At 39.5% G+C, this 26,856-nt stretch overlaps 2 protein-coding genes across 2 annotated transcripts in view; both read left to right on the forward strand.

The window, feature by feature from the left end:
* The first annotated feature begins 249 nt into the window (after positions 1 to 249).
* zgc:152830 (uncharacterized protein LOC767682 homolog) lies at positions 250 to 20,009 on the forward strand. Its single transcript, XM_061898611.1, has 16 exons — positions 250 to 340; positions 939 to 980; positions 1,072 to 1,162; positions 3,466 to 3,614; positions 3,673 to 3,781; positions 5,490 to 5,617; positions 5,701 to 5,800; positions 7,399 to 7,474; positions 7,547 to 7,632; positions 12,062 to 12,166; positions 12,249 to 12,324; positions 12,429 to 12,547; positions 18,414 to 18,497; positions 19,372 to 19,429; positions 19,503 to 19,684; positions 19,771 to 20,009. The coding sequence occupies exons 1-16, from the start codon at positions 255 to 257 to the stop codon at positions 19,903 to 19,905; spliced, it is 1,626 nt and encodes a 541-aa protein (XP_061754595.1). The 5' UTR covers positions 250 to 254; the 3' UTR covers positions 19,906 to 20,009.
* A 1,898-nt stretch (positions 20,010 to 21,907) lies between these two features.
* Positions 21,908 to 26,856, forward strand: part of pcna (proliferating cell nuclear antigen) — a 5,177-nt gene continuing 228 nt past the window's right edge. Inside the window, 7 exon segments of the mRNA XM_061898657.1 lie at positions 21,908 to 22,180; positions 22,183 to 22,327; positions 24,389 to 24,486; positions 24,560 to 24,627; positions 24,714 to 24,908; positions 26,545 to 26,668; positions 26,745 to 26,856. The exon segment at positions 26,745 to 26,856 is cut by the window's right edge and continues 228 nt beyond it. Coding sequence (XP_061754641.1) covers positions 22,117 to 22,180; positions 22,183 to 22,327; positions 24,389 to 24,486; positions 24,560 to 24,627; positions 24,714 to 24,908; positions 26,545 to 26,668; positions 26,745 to 26,821 — 771 coding nt within the window. The 5' untranslated portion in view covers positions 21,908 to 22,116 and the 3' untranslated portion in view covers positions 26,822 to 26,856.

Consider the following 26,856-nt stretch of genomic DNA (forward strand, 5'->3'; position numbering starts at 1 on the left):
CAATTCCCAGAATGCAGCTGTATGTGCCATTCCCTGTAAATTGAGTTTGGGATATTATCGTAAATGCAAATGTCTACATCTAGCAAATCCGTTCGTTGAAATACAAATTATATGGTAACTGTACTTTCAGTAAATAGTAAATGGTCTTTACTAACACATAATTGCAAAAACATAGTTACGTTTAACAGGTGTGTAGAAATTACGAGTTTTTAAAAGCATTTGAAGGCAACACTGGTTCCTTTCTGGCAGGTCACATGACCAGCGGTACCATCCTGACTCGCTCTCAACTATTCATTTCACTTGGTGGACGACTGAAGAGGAGCACCAACATGTGTACTAGGTGAGCGATACTTTTATTTCCTAACAAATCTTTAACTGTTCAATTAAACAATACGTCAATAATACACGCAGTTTGAAGTACTTCGTCTCATAGCTCAACGATTCGCGATTACATAGCATTTGTATTTGTTACGGTATTTTTGTTTTCGGTTTTTTCATCCATCCATCCATTTCTACCGCTTATTCCCTTTTGGGGTTGCAGGGGTGTTGGCGACTATCTTAGCTACAATCGGGCGGAAGGCGGTGGACACCCTGGACAAGTCACTTCCTCATCGCAGGGCCAACACAGAATAGACAGACAACATTCACACTCACATTCCTTAACAAGTTGCATTAATTACATTTTAAACATTCGGTTTGCAGAATTTGCTGTCACGGATTTACTGGGTTTAGCAGCAAAAACATTTTAAAGGACAATAAAGAGATCTCTCCACGTATAAAAGGAAGTTTCTAGCTACTATCTGAATGCACACGAAGACATGCTTGGTTAGAGATAATCAAGGACCGGCCAAAGGTTTCACTTTCTTATCACCATTGTCTGGCATTTCCTGATCACTTGCTATGTTATCTTGTGACATGATGTGACATGTTGTCTATAGAGTGCAGCCTATTGAGTGGACCGCTGACCTCAAGAACCAGAAGTGAGTACCAGAAGACAGCGAGGCTGCACATCCTGTTTTTAAACAAATGTGCAGACATACACTTTTTTTGGTTCTGTATCTTCCCTCATAGTTTCGATGGCATCGTCTTGGTGACCCAAAACTACGAGGACTTGCCCTCTGAACTTGAGTGTCTGAAAGCTCCCCTCCAGGACTACCACTCTGTAAGTGTTTTGTCGACGTATTTGTTTAATCCATCCATCCATTTTCTACCGCTATTCCCTTTTTTTGGGGTCACGGGGGGCGCTGGCCCCTATCTCAGCTACAATCGGGCGGAAGGCGGTGTACACCCTGGACAAGTAGCCACCTCATCACAGGGCCAACACAGATAGACAACATTCACACTCACATTCACACACTAGGGCCAATGTAGTGTTGCCAATCAACCTATCCCCAGGTGCATGTCTTTGGAAGTGGGAGGAAGCCAAAGTACCCGGAGGGAACCTACGCAGTCGCGGGGAAGAACATGCAAACTCCACACAGAAAGATCCCCAGCCCACAATCAGAAGTATTTATTCCATTTTGGATACAATTGTAATACAATTTGTCTGAGCACTATCTGTCCCTAGTGTCATACACATACTTGCCAACCTTGAGACCACCGATTTCGGGAGGTGGGGGCGTGGTTGGGGGCGAGGAGGGGCGTGGCTGGGGGTTTGGTTAAGAGGTGAGTAGTTTATTTACCGCTAGATTCATAGATTCACCAAGTCAAGTATTTCATATATATATATATATATATAAAAGAAATTATTGATTGTCAGTGAATTTTAGCTCTACACATATATATATATTTTTTGTTTTATTTATATATATATATATATATATATATATATGTATATATATATATATATATATATATATATATATATATATATAAAATAAATACTTGAATTTCAGTGTTCATTCATTTACAGATTTACACACTTAACACTCATCTACTCATTGTTGAGTTGAGGGTTGAATATTCCATCCTTGTTTTTTTAATCATATGCATGTACGTAGATGGCAGTATAGGCCTGTTTAAGAGTGTCACAACACATTGCTGTTTGGCAGACGAACTGCTTTAGGTGGACGAATTCGGACAGCTGTTGTTGTGTGTTGTTTTACCGCGCTGGGAGGACGATAATGAAACTGCCTAACAATAAACCCACATAAGAAACCAAGAACTCATTCTACAGTTATAACGTCATTGGGCAGACACGCTCTTTGTACACGTCACTTAGGTCCACATGGAGGTGGCGTGGCCTCCAGCTTCGCCTGAATTTCGTGAGATTTTCGGGAGAATATTTGTCCCGGGAGGTTTTTGGGAGAGGCGCCGAATTTCGGGAGTCTCCCGGAAAATCCGGGAGGTTTGGCAAGTATGGTCATACAACACGGCGACTTGCACAGGGCTTTTCGAATGTCGCCCTCTTACAGTATATATCACAATGTATGAAGATGCAATGAGGTGTCTTCTTCCAGGCGTGGAATCTTCCTCTGCCTTCTCCTTCCTGGACTCAAACCCCACATCTGGTGTTTGTCCTTCTGAGCTCGGCAAAGAAGCCAAGTGACCAGTGAAGATGTTGGAGATAAGAGTTTATGGTCGGCCTCAACTTTCACACAGTTTCAACTGAAACTCAGAACATATGATTAGGTCCACGGCCTATTATAAGCATATTTATACAAAAAAAATATTAATCCCTTTCTTAATCCTTCATTATATTATTATTTCCCAACATAATACATCTCAACAGTTTCATCCGTACTAACAGCGGACGGCAGTTTCTTTGACAGTGAACTGGCTAAGTCAGAACCGACAGTGCCTCTTCAAGTTATAAATATTAAATAAACATAAATAAAAGTCTGCTTACAGCAGAGGCGATTGGCACTCCACTATTTTGCCCATGAACTCCAATAAATAACTATTCAAAAACCGCAAAGAATACTCCATTTACATTTTGTGACTTGACGCAATGCCATCCCATCCATCCATCAATTTTTCTACCGCTTATTCCCTTTGGGGTCGCGGGGGGCGCTGGTGCCTATCTCAGCTACAGTCGGGCGGAAGGCGGGATAAACCTTGGACAAGTCGTCACCTAATTGCAGGGCCAACACAGATAGACAACATTCACACTCACATTCACACACTAGGGCCAATTTAGTGTTGCCAATCAACCTATCCCCTGGGTGCATTTCTTTGGAAGTGGAAGAAAGCCGGAGTACCCGGAGGGATCCCACGCAGTCACGAGGAGGACATGCAAACTCCACACAGAAAGATTCCAAGGCTGGGATTGAACCCAGGACTACTCAGGAGCTTCTTATTGTGAGGCAGACGCACTAACCCCTGTTCCACCGTGCTGCCATCACTATACTCTTTGCCAATTTTTTTATTTTTTTTGTCATCACTATACTCTCTTCCAAAAAATAGTGCATGTCAACCCATGTTGTTGCTCATTTTTAGCGATACTTAATAGAAAATCCTCCACAGTTGGACAGTGGGCTGGGTGAGGAGGTGGTGGTCCTGAAGGTCCCCGGTCTTCCTGGCAACCGGCTGGTGTTTTCCGCCACCGGCCCCGTGAACCGAGACTACGATGACGTCAGGCGTTTCAGCGATGCAGGAGTGAACGGCATCAAGAGGTCAGTTTTGTCGCTTCGGAAGTTGTGTTCTCTTTAAGTGTCTTTCGGTTATCATCAGGGCCTTGAAAGCCGGCATGCAGCGCCCTCTGCTGGTGTGTCCGCCACACAAGGACTACAAGAACAGCATGCTGGTGGCCGCCCTGGGGGCTCTTCATGCACTCTATATGGTGAGATAGAAGCAACTACAGTGGAACCTTGATTTACAAAACCCTCTATTTGTGAAATTTAAAATTTGCGCACTTTTGTAACTGACTAATTATGCTTCCGTGCGCTGTGTACGAATACTTGATTACGTCATTCATTTTCACCCATGCAGAGAAAAATGCAGGGTGTATTATAGTAGCGGGGGCGCAGCCTTCCACTCCCTTTCTGCACAAAACACACTCACGTCTCAGCGATTCAGTGTGTGTACCTTTCGTTAGTTTTTCCAGTTTGACTTATCTATCCAGCTATCAATTTCGCCTACTAAAAATGAGTCCCGAAAATCCAACAAACCAGCATGGAAAAATGAGGGAATCCCAGTGGAATAAAAAAAAAATTGGCAAGGCGTCCTGTACAACAGTGGTCCCCAACCTTTTTGTATCCGAAAAAGGGACTTTTTTGTCATGAAAAAGGGAGTTTTTTGTGGTTGGTGCACTATTTGTAAGTGTATATTGTGTTTTTTATGTTGATTTAATAAAAAAATATATATATATATATATTTTTTATTTTTATTTTAAATAAAAAATTCTTCTGCGTCCCGGTGGTTGGGGACCACTGCTGTACATTAATGGCTCTCGCAAGTATGATTGATGAAGCAGGCTCTGTGACTGTGCCACAACAACTTTTAATTGTGAAGACACCAGACTTTTCTGGAAAAATGTTCCAAAGCCGACTTAACGGTCATCGAGAAAAAGATACAAGAAGCAACATAAGAGCACCCACAGTCTGTCTGCTCCTTGTCGATGTGGGTGGGTTTTACTTTTTCATATGTTTAATGACATCCAGAAAGAGCTGAGGCTACCGGAATTGATCACTTTGGGGGAGTTTAAGTCCATTTTAAAAGATCAAGTAACCAGTTCTCTTGGGCAATGTACTTACTTTTAAATTGAATTATTACTTAATCGTTTTAAATTATTTTTGACCTGTTGTAGTATGACTGCTGTTGTTCTGTTGTATTGTCTTGTTGTTATTACTATTGTAACTTTGTGCTGCCCTTTTTGTCAGGTTAGATTTTAATCCCAATGAGTCTTTACCTGGTTAAATAAAGGGAATTGAAATTGAATTATTATTGTAGTAATATGGTTGTTAAAGTTAAGGATTTCTAAACGTTTAGGAGGGCTTCTTTGTGTGTTGGCAGAGCAGCGCAAACAGCACAGTTCTACTTGTTTTTAAATAGAAAGTTGATCCATTACCCCGTGTTATATTTGTTTTATTTACAGTACTAAATGGCAATTTATATTGTGTTCAAAGTGTACAAACCATAAAAATATGGACTTTTGTCAAGGCTTTAATCCATTATTCTTGTTTATTTTGTTTCTTATGGGGAATTCTGCTTCACTATACAAACTTTTTAATTTACAAACCATGTTCAATAACTGATTTTGTAAATCAAGGTTCCACTCTATACTATCTATTCATTTCAGCAACCATTATTATTTTCTAAAGGACAACACTGTAGAAAGGAAACTAAAGAGTAGTCAATGGACAGCTTGTAAAGCAGTGTAGATTAGACCACTTCCTCAGCAAGACCCTTGTCATGGTGTCACATACATGTTGGAATTATGTGTGCTTTAGTGAACCACAGCTCTCCTTTGCTGGCTGAAATGTGAGGCTTGTGCTTACTTATATGTGACGCTATTAAGTGTGTGCCTGTGTGCGTGTCGCTTCCAAAAGCCTCTGGAAGTGAGGGAGGCGAACGTAAAGTCGTCCAACTACAAGGTGTGCGTGCTGGGTCTCTGGGTAGCTCACGATGACCAAGGACAAAAGCTGGTGGATTTGGCTGATGGTCTGGAAAGTGGAAGGCAAGTCTTATTGTATAAAATATGACCCCACTTCCTTCTGGTGTTGTTCCCGACCACCACTTTGAGTCCTCTCTCCCACTCAGGCTGGCTTGTCGCGATATAGGCGGCTCTGATCCAGAGCGAATGGCTTCTCCCCGCGTGGCCGAGTACGTGCTGGAACTGTTCAAGGACAGCCCCGTGCAGGTAAAGCGAAGCAAACATCCTCATCAACGCAATAATTTTTCTTCCTATTAGAAAAGTGCTGATTGATTTTCATGAAAAATAATGTAACATCCATTGCTGATTAATGTATTTTATTTTCCAAATCCCCCGGCTGACTAGCAGCTAATTATGTATGTCCATACACAGTGTGTAGCCGCTCCTCTAAGTTAATAATATAATTCAGGGCTCGCCAAGGCAGTGCCCACGGGCACCAGGTACCCCGTAAGGACCAGATGAGTAGCCCGCTGGCCTGTTCTAAAAATAGCTTAAATAGCAGCACTTACCAGCTGTGAGCTGCCTCTATTTTTTTAATTGTATTTATTTACTAGCAAGCTGGTCTCGCTTTGCTCGACATTTTTAATTCTAGGAGAGACAAAACTCAAATAGAATTAGAAAATCCAAGATAATATTTTAAAGACTTGGTCTTCACTTGTTTGAATAAATTCATTTATTTTTTTACTTTGCTTCTAATAACTTTCAGAAAGACAATTTTAGAGATAAAATACAACCTTAAAAAAGATTTTACGATTTTTAAACACATATACCTTTTTACCTTTTAAATTCCTTCATCTTCTTTCCTGACAATTTAAATCAATGTTCAAGTAAATTTATTTTTTTTATTGTAAAGAATAATAAATACATTTTAATTTAAGCTCTTGTTTTTTCGACCAACAATATTTGTGAAATATTTCTTCAAACTTATGATTAAAATTCAAAAACATTATTCTGGCAAATCTAGAAAATCCGTAGAATCAAATTTAAATCTTATGTCAAAGTCTTTTGAATTTCTTTTAAAATTGTTGTCCTGGAAAATCTAGAAGAAATAATGATTTTTCTTTGTTAGAAATATAGCTTGGTCCAATTTGTTATAAATTCTAACAAAGTGCAGATTGGATTTTAACCTATTCAAAACATGTCATCAAAATTGTAAAATTAATCTTAATCAGGAAAAATTACTAATGATGTTCCATAAATTATTTTTTAAATTTTTTTTAAAAGATTCAAATAAGCTAGTTTTTCTCTTCTTTTTTTCGGTTGAATTTTGAATGTTAAAAAGTCGAAATTGGAGATAAACTATGTTTCAAAACTTAATTTTCATTTTTTTGTGTTTTCTCCTCTTTTAAACCATTCAATTAACTGTTTTTTTCACCATTTATTCTCTTTAAAAAACCTTCCGTAAAAGGAAAAAACATGTGCAACGAAATGACAGACAGAAATACCCATTTATAGATTGATTTATTAAAGCTAAATTGAGCAAATTGGCTATTTCTGGAAATGTATTTAAGTGTGTAACAAACTGGTAGCCCTTCCCATTAATCAGTACCCAAGAAGTAGCTTTTGTTTTCAAAAAGGTTGGTGACCCCTGATATAATTAATCCCCTCCCGTGCGGAAAACTGCATATCTTAGTATTTGAATAAGGAAGTAGTTTAAATATTGTTGATATTAACTGTCAATAGCACCTAGTTTTAATTTTCCTGAAGGAATCAATAAAGTACTATCTATCTATCTAGTATGAATATGTTTAAATATTTACGGTTAATACTGTACATAAAGCGCATTTCTGTATGCCACACTTTAGGTTGAAGTGCTAAGTGACCTGAAGCTCCTAGAGAAGGAGTACCCTTGCCTGGCTGCTGTCAACCGCTGTGCCAACAGTAAGCGCACACCTTGTTGTCATCAACCTTATTAGCACGCTAGCTCTGATTGCATTTTACTCCTCAATGCAGGTGTACCTCGTCACCAGGCCAGAGTCATCAAGCTGCAGTACTGCGGCGAGGGACCCGTGGCGAAGACCCTCATGCTGGTGGGCAAGGTAGGACGACTTTGTATACAAACTTGCTATGTCTATATTTTGATTAATTTCAAGTCTAAAGTGTTTGCTCCAATTCTGATTGAGGAGTCCATTTTAAACAAGTAGTGCAAAATAAATAAGCCAAAATGCAAATGTAGTTCCTCACAGAGATTCAGACTTCTAATTATGCAGTAGTGACTCAACTTACAAGTTCAAATCAGCCATGCTCATTGAAATCACTTGAAATCAATTTAATTTCTGCTTGGTTCTTCCAAAACACCCCAATTTTCACATGTAACATGCCTTTTAGCAAGAAAAAATTACTTTTAGCTAAAGAATATTGTTTGAAACATAATTCAGTAGCATGTACTAAATAAATAAATGATAAACGGGTTGTACTTGTATAGCACTTTTCTACCTTCAAGGTACTCAAAGCGCTTTGACACTACTTCCACATTTACCCATTCACACACACATTCACAAACATGATGGAGGGAGCTGCCATTCAAGGCGCTAACCAGCACCCATCAGGAGCAAGGGTGAAGTGTCTTGCTCAAGGACACAACGGACATGACGAGGTTGGTACTAGGTGGTGATTGAACCAGGGACCCTCGGGTTGTGCGCGGCCACTCTCTACCTGCGCCACGCCGTCCTTAATAGCCAACAACTGCATTAGTTTTATGATATAGTATACCGTAATTTCTGGATCATAAACCACAACATTTTTCTTATGCTGCCTTTGAACCTTGTGCTTCATGCAACGCTGCAGCTAATTTATGGATTTTTCCCGCTTTACCAGCTTCACGCCACCAATCGATATAGCGTCTTTACATCTGATCAATGAAATTGCTGATATTCGACCAATAAAATTGTTCACATGATACAATAGAACACTTTATTGTCATCAAACATCAAAGCATGATGAAATTACAGGTTGCTACTCTGTTCAGTGCAGTTAAAATACAAGACAAACAATAAATAAATAACATGTTAAAAATAAATACCAGTAAGAGCAGCAGTGATACAGTAAAAAACAGTGTAAGCTTTTTGGACAGATTCAATATTCCGATGGGCATGGGTTAAAAACAAGTTTTAATTATGTTCGTCTTGCTCTTGTGGGACCGACATCTCTTGCCTGACTGAACAAGTGCTGACCAGGGTGAGAGCTGTCTGCCAGGATTCTTTTTGCCTTGCTGAAGCAGCGAGAGCAAGTAATGTCTTCGAGGGCGGGCGGAGGGCGGCCAATAATCTTCTCCACTGTCCTGGTCACCGTCTCCAGCAGAGCAGGCAGCAAGCCGCACGGTTACGCAGTACATCAGCACTGGCTCTATGGTGGCTCAAATAAAAGACACTACTTCTCAAGTGGATTCTTCTGCAGAGCACCAAGGAAGTGGAGCGTCTTGTGCCTTATAGACCAGTGCTGAAGTGTTTGCAGTCCGTGTGAGGTCCTCCGAGATCTATGTTCCCAGGAATTTAAAGAAGGTCACAGCCACCACACATTTCCCTTTTACTACAAGTAGAGCATGTTCCACTCTCTGTCTCCTAAAATCAATGACCATTTCCTTGCTCTTTGTAGTATTCATTTTGTAAACATTTTGAAATGAGGAATAGATCTGAAGTTGATGTAGACTCCAGAGATTTAAGCGGCACACCATTATCATTAATTCATGACCGAAGCAAAACAGTTTTTATAAATAATGATAAATGGGTTGTACTTGTATAGCGCTTTTCTACCTTCAAGGCACTCAAAGCTCTTTGACACTACTTCCACATTTACCCATTCACACACTGATGGAGGGAGCTGCCATGCAAGGCGCTAACCAGCACCCATCAGGAGCAAGGGTGAAGTGTCTTGCTCAGGACCCAACGGACGAGGTTGGTACTAGGTGGGGATTGAACCAGGGACCCTCGAGTTGCGCACGGCCACTCCTCCACTGCGCCACGCCGTCCCTTTTATACTGAAATAAATATATATACATATATATTTTAAGGTAGGTATATTATAAATATAATATACGATACAACTTATTAATTAATTAGAGCTAGACGAAGTGGCTGGAGATAGGGAAGTCTGGGCTTCCCTGCTTAGGCTGCTGCCCCCGCGACCCGACCTCGGATAAGCGGAAGATGATGGATGGATGGATGGAACTTATTAAATAAAAACATAGAAAAAAACTACCAGCAGCAGAAAAGTTTAGATCCTTGAAGGAAAGAAGAAAGTGAATGAATGTTTATAACTGAATACATTTACATATGTACACAAATTTGTCTTCTTTTTATATTACTTATTTTAATGAATGAAGTAACGTTTTTGACAACCTTTTTCCAAAACACAGTACATAATGTGAGATATAACAGGACAATGCATTCATTCATCATTTGTTTTCAAAACGCTTACAAAAAAGTGGGACCCCAAAAATTTGTATGACTTGAAGGGTTCCATGGGACCCCATTTTGAAAATTCCTAGCGCCAACACTGCTGTCAACAGAGGAGAAAAAAATGCTATATTTAAATAAATATATTATTTATAAAGCAAGTTCAAGTATCATTGGCAAATTTTCACCAAGTCAAATTTTCACCGTGCTGCCTACCTTGGTGCGCATATATGTGTCCTCTTTTTGGGATTTCAGAATATAGTCAGCCTAGGTTTCGTCCTCCAAGTCCTACTGTGTCCAGTGAGTTATTCCCAGAGTTTGTAAACATTAGCAAAAATAACAAAGAGCGAAAATAAAATAAAAATATTGATCTGATCCCTTTAAAGGCCTACTGAAACCCACTACTACCCACCACGCAGTCTGACAGTTTATCATCAATGATGAAATATTAACATTGCAACACATGCCAATACAGCCTTTTTAGTCTACTAAATTACAATTTTAAATTTCCCGGGAGTTTCGTCTTGAAAACGTCGTGTAATGATGACGTGTACGCAAGACGTCACGGGTTTTAAGGAAATATGAGCGCTGCACACACACACACACAGCTAAAAGTCGTCTGCTTTAACGGCATAAGTACACAGTATTTTGGAGATCTGTGTAGCTGAATCTTTTGCAATTTGTTCAATTAATAATGGAGAAGTCAAAGTTGAAAGATGGAGTTGGGAAGCTTTAGCCTTTAGCCACACAAACACGGTGATTCCTCGTTTAAAATTCCTGGATGTGAAACTATACAATGGATCAGAGCGCGGTCAAGGAAACATGAATCACGACGGAATGTCAACCAGCAGTTTTCGGGGAGAAAATTGTGGTAAAAAGTCGCTTCTTACCAGAGAAAAGCTGAGCTTGTGCCGTCCATAGCTGCCGTCGACTTCCCTGAGACACTGGCGTCAAGACACCCGTGGACGTACACCTCCGACTATCAGGTGCTATTTAACTCACTAAAACACTAGCAACACAATAGAAAGGGGATTTCCCAGAATTATCTTAGTAAATGTCTCTAAAAACATCGGAATCCGTCCCAATGCAATCGCGTTTATTTTGTACTTATTTTTTAATCTTTTTTTGTTTTCTAGTCTGTCGCTATCAATATCCTCAAACGCGAATCTTTCATCCTCGCTCAAATTAATGGGGAAATTGTCGTTTTTCTCGGTCCGAATAGCACATTTTGTTGGAGGCTCCCATTAAAAACAATGTGAATATGTGTGGAGAGCCCCCACACGTGGGACGTCATCGTCTGCGACTTCCGGTAGAGGCAGGGCTTTTCTCTTAACACCGAAAGTTGCGAACTTTATCGTGGATGTTCTCCACTAAATCCTTTCAGCAAAAATATGGCAATATTGCGAAATGATCAAGTATGACACATAGAATGGACCTGCTATCCCCGTTTAAATAAGAAAATCTCATTTCAGTAGGCCTTTAATATTAATCATATACTGATATAGATGCCAATTTATGGATCAATCCGATCCTCCTCTTACAGTCGTGTACTGACTGTGACAATGTTGACACAGCAACAAACAATTATATATTCCTCCTTATAGACTCTTATTAACATACTTGTAGTTTCTTGTTGCTAGCTGCTTACTTTCTCCTGTAACACACTTACATCGACACTTCTTAAACTTTACTGAGCATGTATTTCTTGGTGTTGTTTAATGCTAGCTTAGCGATTAGCTATGAGCATGACTGCTCTTGGCTTTCTCTCGATGTTTAACATGTATAGCCCTGTCCTCCAGTGATAATGATACTTGATAGTGATACTAAGAAATGCAGTTAATGTGCCGTAATGAGGTGATTGTTAGTTTAGGGGAGCGACTCCGCACTGTGTATGGAGACACATGATTAACTGTCATCTGCATGAAAAGGCATTAATCGGCAATGGTCGATACTGATCGGCTCATCCCTATAATTTGCTTTTATCTTAATTACATGTGGACATAGTATCAGAGATGTTCTGCTGCTAAACGTGTAGATTAGAAATGAACGTGTGTGGCCATGATGATGTCTCCAGGGCATCACCTACGACACAGGTGGAGCGGACATCAAGGCTGGTGGCTTCATGGCCGGCATGCACAGAGACAAGTGTGGCGCTGCTGCCGTCGCTGGCTTCTTTCAGGTCAGCTACCGGCTTCTACCACTTTTTTACAGTACAAGGTGGCACTAACGGTGATTCCTACTAAAACACCTCCCCATTTTAGATTTTGGCCAAGCTCAAACCAAAGAACCTGAAGGTTGTTGGTTCCATGGCCATGGTGCGCAACAGTGTGGGTGCAGGTCAGGGATGTTTACTTTTACAAAGGTCGCTTATTATAATCAAGCGAGAGAATGACTTTAAAATGCTGTTCAGTGAACGTTTTTGCTTTTGATTTGTATTTCAGACTGCTACGTGGCGGATGAGATTGTGGTTTCTCGCGCGGGCCGCCGAGTCCGAGTGGGAAACACAGACGCCGAGGGACGCATGGCGATGGTGGATCTGCTTTGTGAAATGAAGGAGCAGGTCAGATCTTGTGTGGCAGTGACAAATGAACATAAGGAATTTAGGCTACGTTCCAACTGCAGGGTTGGATGTTCGATTCAAATTTTTGGATGAAATCCAATCTGTTTCATGTCAGTTCCCGTTACAATTTTTTAAAATTTCTCTTATGAATGCATCCTGATCTGTATGTGGACATGACCTCATGACATCGCACGCACTGCAATGTTTACCAAAGTAAAAATTAGAGATGTCCGATAATGGCTTTTTTGCCGATATTCGATATTCCAATATTGTCCAACTCTTAATTACCGATGCCGATATATACAGTCGTGGAATTAACACATTATTATGCCTAATTATTATGCATTAAACAATGTAACAAGGTTTTCCAAAATAAATCAACTCAAGTTATGGAAAAAAATGCCAACATGGCTCTGCCATATTTATTATTGAAGTGCATTATTTTTTTTTAACATGCCTCAAAACAGCAGCTTGGAATTTGGGACATGCTCTCCCTGAGAGAGCATGAAGAGGTTGAAGTGGGCGGGCGGGGATGAGGTGGGGGCGGAAGGGGGTAGCGGGGTGTGTATATTGTAGCGTCCTGTTGTGTTACGGTGCGGATGTTCTCCCGAAATGTGTTTGTCATTCTTGTTTGGTGTGGGTTCACAGTGTGGCGCATATTTGTAACAGTGTTAAAGTTGTTTATACGGCCACCCTCAGTGTGACCGGTATGGCTGTTGACTAAGTATGATTTGCATTCACTTGTGTATGTGAAAAGCCATAGATATCATGTGACAGTGCCTTTAAGGTTTTTTGGCGCGCTGTTCTTCTCCCTGCGTCCGTGTACACAGCAGCATTTTAAAAAGTAATTATTTAACTTTTCTTAAAAACGACAGATATTTTTGAAACCGACCCCGATAATTTACGATATTACATTTTAAAGCATTTATTGGCCAATAATATCGGCAGGCAGATATTATCGGACATCTCTAGTAAAAATAGCTCAGTTCCTAAAACATGTTATTTTCACCTGTTTTCTGTTCCTTTGTGAACTATTAATTTATAAGTCTATTTTGGCAAATACCTATTAAGCTTAATACTTTTTGATGATATTCTTGTTGGATGAATACAAGTAGAGCGTGAGCGCATTCTCATTGAGGACACATCACATATACCAGAACAAGCAGAACATGTTGAAAACGTAACTTAATGGTCTATATCAGGGGTCCCCAAACTTTTTGACTCGGGGGCTTTATTGGGTTAAAAAAAAAATATATATATATATATATATATATATATATTTAATTTTTTAACTTGGGACTTCCCGAGGGCCGGATTTAGGACGCTGGTGGCGGGGGTCTATATTTTACAATATAAAGTCGTTCTCATCAAATACCTGACGCAATTGTTCGATATGAATTCAAACCATAACCATCCATGCATCTTTAATTCTCTTGTCTCAAAGTAGGCTTGAAAAGCAATTTGCTACCTGCGGCCACCTACTGATAACAAAGAGTATTACATGGTTTCTCTGCTGATCTCTAGATAGCACAGACATTCTACAACGGCACATAATTTGCAAATTGCAATTATTGGATAGAAAAACATCTATTTATGGCCTCCATTGGACCAATTAGCTCCAATTGCACATTTCCACTGCACAATCTCACGCTACACTAGTGTGCCTCAGCCGACACAATGGTTGAAAAACACATGGGCAATATACAGCTATGTCTGATTTATTTCACCACATACAAAAGAGGCCTGGGTTGGATATGAAAAATTCCTAATTGCACTGTTTACATTTACTGTGAAAAAAATCTGACTACAGGTCGCATATGGGCTACTAAAAAATCAAGTTTTACCTGCATTGTAAACAAGGCCTTAGTTTTACTTTTTGCTATTTGAACCTATCAGGGCAGCGGTTGGGACAGGGTATAGTGCATGTTCTTCACAATATGAAGGTCCCGGCTTGGATCGATGTCTGTAACTTCTAAGTGAAATGTTCACTGCATATCTCCTGTGATCTGCGTGGGTTCCCTCCGGGTACTCCCGTCTTCTTCCCCCACCTCCAAAGACATGCCCTGGGATTGGTTGATTGGCAAACTACACTAAAATCTGGCCCCCCTCGAGTGTAAGTTGTCTGTCCCTATCTGACGTTGGCCCTGTGATGAGGTGGCGACTTGTCCAGGGTTTACCCTGCATTCTGCCCTTATACGGCTGAGATAGGCTCCAGCACCCCTTGCGAACCCCGTAAGGGACAAGCGGTAGAAAATGGATGGATGGATAAAACTATCAATAGCTACACACACCTTTTACTTTCAAGTCTCCCTTGTAGAAAACATGAAATGGTGTGACGTTTTGCTACATTCTTTGGAGTGGGACATAGTGGTGGACAGACTATTTATTTTGCGTTTCGTGTTAGTGTTTCACGGTTTCGAAGCAGTCCCGTAAAAACGTAGTCTCCACTTAAGCGGTTTGGATTGTAAATACTAGACTCTCTGAACACTGAACTTTTTTGCCAAAGCGAAAGAGTATGTACTGTACTTCCAAGTAGCTATACTGAGGAAGGACGACATTGTCCAGGTGCTCCCTCGCCAACCTCCCGCCTTTCATCATTTCTTCCAAACAAAAGAAAATCCACCATTATTTAAATGCATGCTTTTTTTTTTGTCCAACCTGCTCAAACGCAGCTCCACCATTGTCAAGGATAAAGATGGCATCTTGAACTGGTGTTTCTGGACCTGTGACAGTAATATCATGAGTCTTCCATATTAAGTTGCTTTACATTTTGTATATAAATATTGTATTACTGTAGTTTATATGTCCTTGTTGTTATTTGAACAGTGTGAGTGACTTCGGTGTTAATGTATCTTTAATTTAGGTAAATGATATATTATAAACCAAAAAACGTATTAAAAGGAATGCAGCTGGTTTGTAAAGTGAAGAACTCCTGACAAAATTCAAATCTGAGAACAACAGTAACAAAGCATGTGTTTATGTTGATGTAAACATGCTATAAAAAATTAACAAATGTGTTGCTAATTGAGTAAACAAGCATTTCTGATTTTTAAAAAAGTCAATTAATTAGGAGTTAGGATATTTGGTGATGATGATGATCAACAATATATTTAATTTTCAGTTTTTTTTTATTTATGTTTTAATATCTGAAACAGAGTAAAAATTAGTTTAACATTCGATACTTTTTTTATTTCTCAGAAGTTTGTTTTACTGATTTTTGGTGTGTTTGTTACTTCACCATTTTATAAGTCCCTGGTGTTTTATTTTAGTCAATTTCTAAGACTGCATCGGTTTAAGTCTGTTAAAAACATTAAATTCCGTCATAAATCCACTTTTTCTGGTTCTATATCAATATTTTGATCTGCCAAAAAAATTATGACTTTAAATTAAGATACTTCGAGCATTTTTAGGTGAGATTAAAAAAATATTTATTAGATTAATAATAATTAATCTCAACTTTTTAATCACTTCACTAGGAAAAATTAACCTACATTTTTTCAAATGAAAAACAAAATGACAAAAAAAACCTATCTTCCCTCTTAAAGGCCTACTGAAATGAGATTCTCTTATTCAAACGGGGATAGCAGGTCCATTCTATGTGTCATACTTGATCATTTTGCGATATTGCCATATTTTTGCTGAAAGGATTTAGTAGAGAATATCGACGATAAAGTTTGCAACTTTTGGTCGCTAATAAAAAAGCCTTGCCTTTACCGGAAGTAGCAGACGATGTGCGCGTGGCGTGACCGATGTGAGGGCTCTTCACATCCTCACATTGTTTATAATGTGAGCCACCAGCAGTAAGAGGAATGCGGACCGGAAACGCGACGATTTCCTCATTAATTTGAAAAGGCGACGGCTCCAGGCGGCGGCCGTGGGAGCGTTTCAGATGTGTTTAGACACATTTACTAGGAAAATTCTGGAAAATCCCTTATCTGCTTATTGTGTTAATAGCATTTTAGTGAGATTATAAAGTCATACCTGAAAGTCGGATTACTTCGGTGAAGGTCAGTGTCTCTGAGAGAAGCCGAGGATCCAAGATCACAGCTGCCTTTTTTGAGCTGCAGGATGAGGTCGCGTAATCCACTCAAGAGCCGACTTAATATAACAATTTTCCCATCAAAAACTTGCTGGTTGACGTAGAGATACATGTTCGCTTGACCGCTCCGTGTTAAAACTTAACAACAAACAAAGAAACACCGGCTGTGTTTCGGTTGCTAAAGGCAGCTGCAATCCAACGCTTTCCACCAACAGCATTCTTATTTGACGTCTCCATTATTAATTGAATAAATTGCAAAATATTCAGAAACACAGATGTCCAAAATACTGTGTAATTGCGCGATGAAAAGAGACGACTTTTAGCCGTGAGTGGTGCAGGGCTAAAATGTCCCCTCCAACTCGCGACTGTGTTGGATCCATTATGGATTGAACTTTCACAGTATCATGTTAGACCCGCTCGACATCCATTGCTTTCCTCCTCTCCAAGGTTTCTCATAGTCATCATTGTCACCGACGTCCCACTGGGTGTGAGTTTTCCTTGCCCTTATGTGGGCCTACCGAGGATGTCGTAGTGGTTTGTGTTGTGGTTTGTGCAGCCCTTTGAGACACTAGTGATTTAGGGCTATATAAGTAAACATTGATTGATAACGTCACAAACAACGTCACATAATACGCGTCATCATTCCGCGACGTTTTCAACAGAAAACTCTGCAGGAAATTAAAAATCGTAATTGGCATGTGTTGCAATGTTGATATTTCATCATTGATATATAAACTATCAGACTGCGTGGTGGGTAGTAGTGGGTTTCAGTAGGCCTTTAAAGAGGACCTTTGATGAATGAAATCATATTGTGAATGCGTTTTGGCTTAAACTTGCACGCGGATTTGGATGCATCTGTTCGCGAGGTCTGCAGTCTGGCTGCGAGGTGGATATACTTATTTGAACATTAGTAAAGCTCTCAGAAAGAGGGAGGAGCTCCTCACACTCTGCTTCAGGCTGTAAAGAAACACAAAACAAGATACCATTAAAAAAAAATGTAATATCTTGGTATGGCATAACAACACCAACGTGTGACATGGAGTGGCAAGAATGCTACTAAAAACAGATTTTGTATGCAGTCTGAATCGATTGGCAAGTGACCGGGTGAATCTATATAATGTTTATGAAGTTTATTTTAAAAAAAATAGCAGGGACAACATCAAGATACAGTACAGGCCAAAAGTTTGGACACGCCTTCTCATTCAAAGCGTTTACTTTATTTTCATGACTATTTGCATTGTTCATTGTCACTGAAGGCATCAAATCTTTGAATGAACACATTCGGAGTTATGTACTTAACAAACAAAAGTGAAAAACTTAAAACATGTTTTATATCATAGTTTCTTCAAAATAACCACCTTTTTCTCTGATTACTGCTTTGCACACTCTTGGTATTCTCTCAATGAGCTTCAAGAGGTAGTCACCTGAAATGGTTTTCACTTCACAGGTGTCATAGTTTTGATGCATTCAGTGACAATCTACAATGTAAATAGTCATGAAAATAAAGAAAACACACTGAAATGAGAAGGGCTGTCCAAACTTTTGGCCTCTACTGTATGTATGTAAATTGTGTTCATTTTCAAAAGGTAAATGCTTTTGGAAGGGGTTGTGTGTGCTTTCATTTCCACTCTGGGAGTGTCTCCACACATTCTGCAACAGACTCAAAAATGTGTTATAAAAGTGAGTGTGTGGTTAACCAGGAAGTAGTCCACTAACTAACTAGCACATGAGTGGAGAAACAAGTATGGTGCTCCACAGTTTGTTCATTGTAATTTTTTTTCATCTACCGTAATTGTAAGTCATGTTTGTTCTATTGTCACCCTGCAGGCGGTACATGAGACTTCCCCTCATTTGTTCACGATTGCAACACTGACCGGACACGCCATCAGAGCCATGGGGCCAAACTACTCTGTGAGCACAACTTGGCAGTTTTTGATATACCCATACTTGCCAACCCTCCCGGAATTTCCGGGAGACTCCCGAAATTCAGCGTCTCTCCCGAAAACCTCCCGGAAGAAATTTTCTCCCGAAATTCACGCCCCCTCCAGCTCCACGCGGACACGAGTGGGTACAGCCTGTTTTCACGTCCGCTTTCCTGTTATATAAAAAGCTTGCCTGCCCAATCACTTTACAACATCCACGGATTTTTAATTAAAAACTGCACACACAAGGAGACAAAGCAGAAGAACGAGGAAGTTCCAGCCATGACGACGCCGTCTGTAATAGAGTGATTCTATGTTGTCTGTTGCCATCTCCTGGTGAATGTTGGCTATAGCGTTATGGGGTTGCTTTTTGGCCAACGATGTACGTGGTGTTGTGCACCTGACGGCAAGTGACTCTCGCCTGTACGTTACGCAAATGGCAGAACAAAGGTTACTCAAATAGTGAAAGGTAAGTTTTGTTGTTGTTTTTTTTAATAACCAGCAAGCACAGTACATTTAGTAGAACTGTTTTTTTATTACTGTGTATTTGATAGGTGCCGTCTGAAATTCAACTATTTATTTATATATATAATATAAAATAGATATATATAGCTAGAATTAATTGAAAGTCAAGTATTTCATACATATATATATATATATATATATATATATATATATATATATATATATGAAATACTCAAGTTGGTGAATTATACTCGTCCCCTCTTAACCACGCCCCCCGCCCCCAAACCACGCCACCAACCACGCCCCCACCACCTCCCGAAATCGGAGGTCTCAAGGTTGGCAAGTATGGATTTACCAGAGAAAGGCACATCATGTTTGAGTTGTGAATTTTCCTGTAGATCATCATGGATAATGGACCCGCCCACCGCGCTGGAAATGCTGCTCAGTGGCAGAAAGGTAGGATTAAAAAAAAAATAATAAGGACTTCACTTGGACTGATTAACTTGTGTCCTATGTCTGGTGTGTGCAGCTGGCGAAGCTCTTGGCGACGTGTTTGAAGTGTCCACCATCAGGAGGGAGGACTATGACTTCCACAAGGGCAAATCGGAGTACGAGGACATCCTCCAGTGCAACAATTTGCCCTCTTCAGCGACCCCTCGAGGTCATCAGACCCCAGCTGCCTTCCTCATCATGGCGTCCGGCCTGCACAAGGTTTGTCATCAGTGTGGAAAAGAAGGACTAGCACTGCACTATGGGCAGCTATGTGACAGCCTTCCTGTCTCTATAATCCACTTCAGCACGGTGTGGATTCTTCGGCACCGCTGCCGTATTCCCACATCGACATCGCCGGCTCCAGCGGTCCCTTCCCCGGTGTGCCAACAGGGGCGCCCATCCTCACCATGGCAACCAACTACATCCTGTCTGAACTATGAGCAACCTCTTCCTAGTGTGAAGTGGCCGGATGTGTAAATGTGTGGCTGTGTGACAGCTCATCAACATTTCTCTTTGCTCAATAAATGTTCTTTCCTCAATGAAATTCAACTAAATATTTTGTTGAAAATACAGTGGGGCAAAAAAGTATTTAGTCAGCCACCGATTGTTCAAGTTCTCCCACTTAAAATGATGACAGACGTCTGTAATTTTCATCATAGGTACACTTCCACTGTGAGAGACAGAATGTGGGGAAAAAATTCACATTGTAGGAATTTTAAAGAAATTATTTGTAAATTATGGTGGAAAATAAGTATTTGGTCAACCATTCAAAGCTCTCACTGATGGAAGGAGGTTTTGGCTCAAAATCTCACAATACATGGCCCCATTCATTATTTCCTTAACACGGATCAGTCGTCCTGTCCCCTTAGCAGAAAAAACTGCCCCAAAGCATGATGTTTCCACCGCCATGCTTCACAGTAGTTATGGTGTTTTTGGGATGCAACTCAGTATTCTTCTTCCTCCAAACACGATGAGTTGAGTTTACACAAAAATGGATACATGGATGATACAGCAGAGGATTGGGAGAATGTCATGTGGTCAGATGAAACCAAAATAGAACTTTTTGGTTTCAATCAATCAGTCTTATGTTTGGTGCAGTAGAGCTGTGGTTCTCAACCTTTTTTCAGTGATGTACCCCCTGTGAACATTTTTTTAATTCTAGTACCCCCTAATCAGAGCAAAGCATTTTTGGTTGAAAAAAAGAGATAAAGAAGTAAAATACAGCACTATGTCATCAGTTTCTGATTTATTAAATTGTATAACAGTGCAAAATATTGCTCATTTGTAGTGGTCTTTCTTGAACTATTTGGAAAAAATATATATAAAAAAAAATAACAAAAAACTTGTTGAAAAATAATCAAGTGATTCAATTATAAATAAAGATTTCTACACATAGAAGTAATCATCAACTTAAAGTGTCCTCTGGTGATTGTAATAGAGATCCATCTGGATTCATCAACTTAATTCTAAACATTTCTTCCCCAAAACAAATACATCTTTAACATCAGTATTTATGGAACATATCCACAAAAAACCTAGCTGTCAACACTGAATACTGCATTGTTCTTGTTTTTTCACAGTTTATGAATTTACATTCATATTTTGTTGAAGTATTATTCAATAAATATATTTATAAAGGATTTTTTGAATTGTTGCTATTTTTAAAATATGTTTTAAAAGTCTCACGTACCCCTTGGCATACCTTCAAGTACCCCCATTTGAGAACCACTGCAGTAGGGATAGGTTGATTGGCAACACTAAAATTGGCCCTAGAGTGTGAATGTTGTCTGTCTATCTGTGTTGGCCCTGGGACGAGCTGGCGACTTGTCCAGGGTGTACAACCACCTTCCGCCCGATTGTAGCTGAGATAGGCGCTGTCACGCCAAATTTCTTACCCCCTACAAAAACCGTCCCCACTCCATTTACTTCCGGGGTCATGATTAATACGGACGTTTTGTTAACGCTATATTATAAAAATATAACGCTATATTATAAAACATACAGACGTTTTGTTAACGCTATATTATTGAAAAACAATAAAAAACAATTTACAAACACAAGCTATTTACTTTCGGGGTCATCCGAAAACGTCTGTATTTTTATAATATAGCGTTAACAAAACGTATGTATTAATCATGACCCCGGAAGTAAATGGGCGGGAAGATTTTTGTTGGGAGAAGAAATTTGGCGTGACAGCTGTCTATCTGTGTATGAGGTGGCGACTTGTCCAGGGTGTACATGGCCTTCCGCCCGATTGTAGCTGAGATAGGCACCAGCGCCTCCCGCAACCCCACAGAGAATAAGCGGTAGAAATGGATGGATGGATGCAGTAGAGATCGCTTGACCTCTCCAACATGGCCGCCGTTCGGTGTCGGTTTACACCGGAACAGACGGGCTCAATGCCGGAACTGGAAATGACGAAAGAAAACTAGAGTCACTATAAGCTGCCAGTGGCGCGCAAAACCTGCTCACAAACCTCGTTTCTACATCGACTCTTGAGGCGCATCTGGTGTCGAAGCGAACTTAGCACAAAATCTTTGACCACAAAGGAATTCTCCTTCAGTCCAAACTACAAACGGCGGCCTTTCGCGCATCAGCTCAGTAGATTATTCTCTTTCCTAGTCTAGTTTTGTCCTAAATCAACAGCAAGCATGTTTGAGGCTCGCCTGGTCCAGGGATCCATCCTGAAGAAGGTTCTGGAAGCTCTGAAGGATCTGACTGCTGGGATGTGAGCTCCACCGGCATCTCGCTGCAGAGCATGGACTCCTCTCACGTCTCCCTGGTGCAGCTCACCCTCCGCAGCGACGGCTTCGACTCCTACCGCTGCGACAGGAACCTCGCCATGGGAGTCAACCTCAGCAGGTCGGCCCGAACGCTACTTTTCAGTTTTTTTTTGTTTTTTTTGATCGATCGATACTTTCAGTAGTAGATTGCACAGTTCAGTACATATTCCGTACAATCGACCACTAAATGGTAACACCCCTATACGTTTTTCCATTTTGGGTCCACTTTAATCAATTCATGATAGAGACTTTAGTCTTTGAATTGATGTCTTCATATAGTGTATGTCCGGTTGTCTTAGTAAAGTCATGACGCGTTTGAACTTTTTTTTTTTTGTGCGTTGATCGCTTCTGTGAAAGAAAAGTAGGCGGCCATCATGGCGCCTTTGCCCGGACATGTCCCTTCAGTTCCGTTTTAACGTTAAAGTATGCCGTAGGAGCGTAATACCCTCTTAATAAGCACGGCTTGGTGTTGATACAACTCCCAGTTCTCCACAACGCCTGATAAATGTTGAAAGTGTTGTCATTTTGGTCGCTCCTTTTGTAAGGGGGAGATTTGGCGGGAACTGGAATTAAAACCCGGGAACTTCTACTTCCGGAAGTGCGTCACTTGACGTCACTTCTAAGTTGCACGTTTAATATCTTAGGAAATTAAAACTGTATGAACAGAAATTTGAAAAGGAATTCTACCTTTGCAACCTCATTATTCATAATTATTAATTGTTTATATTCATAAATGTAAGTTTCTCAATATCCGACATATCTTTCGTGCCTTTAAAAAAGACTGAACTTTACATTAAAACGCTCTTTACCTCTAACAACAAAAAAGCTGCTAAAACGATGATACTGTGTTCCAAATTTAAGTTATTTAATTAATCTGAATGAGCCTATGGCTTTGCACTTTGTTTATTATATATTTTTGTATTCTATTTTTGTATTTACAACCCCCTGGCGCTGTTTTGTACTGTTTTCATAATGTTTTATGTTTATATTGTTGTTTGACTTACTGTTTGTAATTGTCTAAATTTATAAATAAATATTTTAAAAAAATTTGAAAATTAAATGTTGATCATGGAATAATATCCTATTGTAGTTACTAAGTAGATGTATTAAATCATTTTAAAGCGCTCATGTATTCCATTTGACCTGGCGGGAATTGGTAAACCCGGGAATTTAGGTTTCCGGTCGCGCGTAATTACGTCACTTCCCGCTTAATTTTAGACAATGTGGTTCATGGCTTTAATCCAGCAATATAGATCGATAGATAGTACTTTATTGATTTCTTCAGGAAAATTAAAATTCCAGCAGCATTGTACAGAGTTGAGATCAATTTAAAAAAGTAAATAATTGTAGTTTAAATGGCAACAAAATACATAAATATTACAATAAGAATAAACATTTCTGTATTTTGTTTCCATTCAAACCCCCATTTTTTACTTTTTTAAATTGATCTCAACTCTGTACACTGCTGCTGGAGTTTTAATTTTCCTGAAGGAATCAATAAAGTACTATCTATATATCCATATGATTATCTGGAAAAAAAATTGAAAATGAATTTTACCTTTGCAACTTCGTTATACTATTGGCTGCGTTTTATATTCATAAATGTAGCTTTCTCAATACCCGATCGGTTTTGTGTGCCTTTAAAAAATAATTAGAACTCCACTTTAAAAACGCTTCCTACCTCCTAGTAGCCAAAAAGCTGCGAAAACTATGATGCTGTGTTCCACATTTGGATTATTTACGGAACTTGTGTGAGCCTATGGCTTTACAGTTTGTTACATATATACATATTTTGCATTCTTTTTTAGTTACTTTACTGAGTTTACATACCCCCTGGCGCTGTTTTGTACTGTTTCTGTACATTTTGATTATAATTTCTTGATTGTATGTAAATGTTCCATATTACAAATAAAGGTTTATATAATAAAAATAAAAAAGCAATATATCTTTACAGTGCAAAAACACATTTGAATGAAAATATATGTTTTATATTTTGGACATAATTTCGCAGAATCCTTGTTTGCTCGCTATCAACATTACTACATTTAATTTAATAAACAATAACTTGGTGCAAAATACAGCTCTGTATGTTCAAACACCCTTTTAGGTTCTTTATAATTGTTTTTGTTGTGTTATTCAGTATGTCCAAGATACTGAAGTGTGCTGGAAATGAAGACATAATCACCCTCAGAGCAGAAGACAATGCAGACACACTCGCACTTGTCTTTGAGACCATCAGTAAGTCAAAGTAAAATCAACTCTGTTTGCGCACTACTACTTGTATTTATTGATCATGTGTGCACCCTCACAGACCAGGAGAAAGTGTCAGACTACGAGATGAAGTTGATGGATCTCGATGTGGAGCAGTTGGGGATTCCAGTAAGTTGTCAGTTTATTATTTCTCCCGGAAGCCCAACAAGATGATTCCTGACTTCCACTCGTTGTGGGCATTGTCGTGCATATAGGAGCAGGAATACAGCTGTGTGGTCAAGATGCCTTCAGGGGAGTTTGCCCGTATCTGCCGAGACCTCTCTCAGATCGGCGACGCCGTCATGATCTCCTGCGCTAAGGATGGAGTGAAGTTCTCCGCCTCTGGAGAGCTGGGCACAGGAAACATCAAACTCTCTCAGACCAGCAATGTGGACAAAGAGGAGGAGGCAGTGAGTTGATCATTCTTTCTGATTCTGCCATAGAAATCTTAGTTTTTATCAAATATAAATTATATATAGTAATATTAATGTAGCGCCTAATTTAAAATAGTCATTAAATTGATTAATCTATTTTTATATGTATGCATGTTATTAAAATGTTGACCATGTCCCACTAATATCTTTTTATATATATATATATATATATATATATATATATATATATATAATATCTCTATATCCATTTCTACCGCTTATTCCATTCGGGGTTGCGGGAGGCGCTGGAGCCTATCTTAGCTGCATTCAGGCGGAAGGCGGGGTACACCCTGGACAATTCGTACCTCATAGAAGGGCCAAAACAGAGAAAACATTCACACACGAGGGCCGATTTAGTGTTGCCAATCTCACTATCTTTTTATATATATATTAATATTTCATATATATATATATAGATGTGTGTGTATATATATATAGAGTGGGGCAAAAAAGTATTTAGTCAGCCACCGATTGTGCAAGTTTTCCCACTTAAAATGATGAGAGGTCTGTAATTTTCATCATAGGTACACTTCAACTGTGGAAGACAGAATGTGAAAAAAAAAATCCAGGAATTCACATTGTAACAAGGATCAATTGTCCTGTCCCCTTAGCAGAAAAACAGCCCCAAAGCATGATGTTTCCACCCCCATGCTTCACAGTAGGTGTGGTGTTCTTGGGATGCAACTCGGTATTCTTCTTCCTCCAAACATGACGAGCTGAGTTTATACCAAAATGGATACATGGATGATACAGCAGAGGATTGGGAGAATATCATGTGGTCAGATGAAACCAAAATAGAACTTTTTGGTATAAACTCAACTCGTCGTGTTTGGAGGAAGAAGAATACTGAGTTGCATCCCAAGAACACCATACCTACTGTGAAGCATGGGGGTGGAAACATCATGCTTTGGGGCTGTTTTTCTGCTAAGGGGACAGGACGATTGATCCGTGTTAAGGAAAGAATGAATGGGGCCATGTATCGTGAGATTTTGAGCCAAAACCTCCTTCCATCAGTGAGAGCTTTGAATGGTTGACCAAATACTTATTTTCCACCATAATTCTTTAAAATTCCTACAATGTGAATTCCTGGATTCCCCCCCACCCCCACATTCTGTCTCTCACAGTTGAAGTGTACCTATGATGAAAATTACAGACCTCTGTCATCATTTTAAGTGGGAGAACTTGCACAATCTGTTTGACTAAATACTTTTTTGCCCCACTGTATATATATATATACATATATCCTCTATATATGTTTGTATGTTTACATGTTTGTGAGTGTGCCACAAAATAAACATTTTCATAAATGTTAGTATGCCTATTTTTTTTACAATTAAAGAAAAAAAAAACTTAACTATGCCCAACCAATTAATGTTCTCTTATATTATCATTGATATATCTATTTTTTAAGGCCCTAAAACATTTTTATTTTATTGTATTAATCATATATGCATGTTGATTAAAAAATTTCCCCGACAACTTTCAGGAACCTTAAAACAAAACCAAATCACTGGAACAATGAAGTCTGTTTCACTGCTCTTAATAAGAGAAACGACAAAGCATATATTTAGGTGTTTTCATTTTTCCCCATGTTTCAATCAAATCTTTCCAGGTCACTATTGAGATGAACGAGCCTGTTGGGCTGATTTTCGCCCTCAACTACCTGAACTTCTTCACAAAGGCCACACCGCTGTCAAAGACCGTCACCCTCAGCATGTCAGCTGACATCCCTCTGGGTAAGAATTTGGCATCATGCCGCTTCCTAACCGCTCCTCTTCAGTGCGGACTATAAATACATCTCCTCTTGCTTAGTTGTGGAGTACAAGATTGCTGACATGGGTCACGTCAAGTACTACCTGGCGCCCAAGATCGACGAGGAGGCTTCCTAAGATGTGTGAAAGCCAAATTAAGGGAAGACCGATCC

Source organism: Nerophis ophidion, linkage group LG01 (genome assembly GCF_033978795.1).
Source record: "Nerophis ophidion isolate RoL-2023_Sa linkage group LG01, RoL_Noph_v1.0, whole genome shotgun sequence".
NCBI lineage: Eukaryota > Metazoa > Chordata > Actinopteri > Syngnathiformes > Syngnathidae > Nerophis > Nerophis ophidion.

Coding starts and splice junctions, on each gene's coding strand:
- zgc:152830 (XM_061898611.1), top strand. CDS start 255: ATGACCAGCGGTACCATCCTGACTCGCTCTCAACTATTCATTTCACTT. Junction 1,163..3,465: donor CCCTCCAGGACTACCACTCT/GTAAGTGTTTTG, acceptor AATCCTCCACAG/TTGGACAGTGGGCTGGGTGA. Junction 12,167..12,248: donor CCGTCGCTGGCTTCTTTCAG/GTCAGCTACCGG, acceptor TCCCCATTTTAG/ATTTTGGCCAAGCTCAAACC.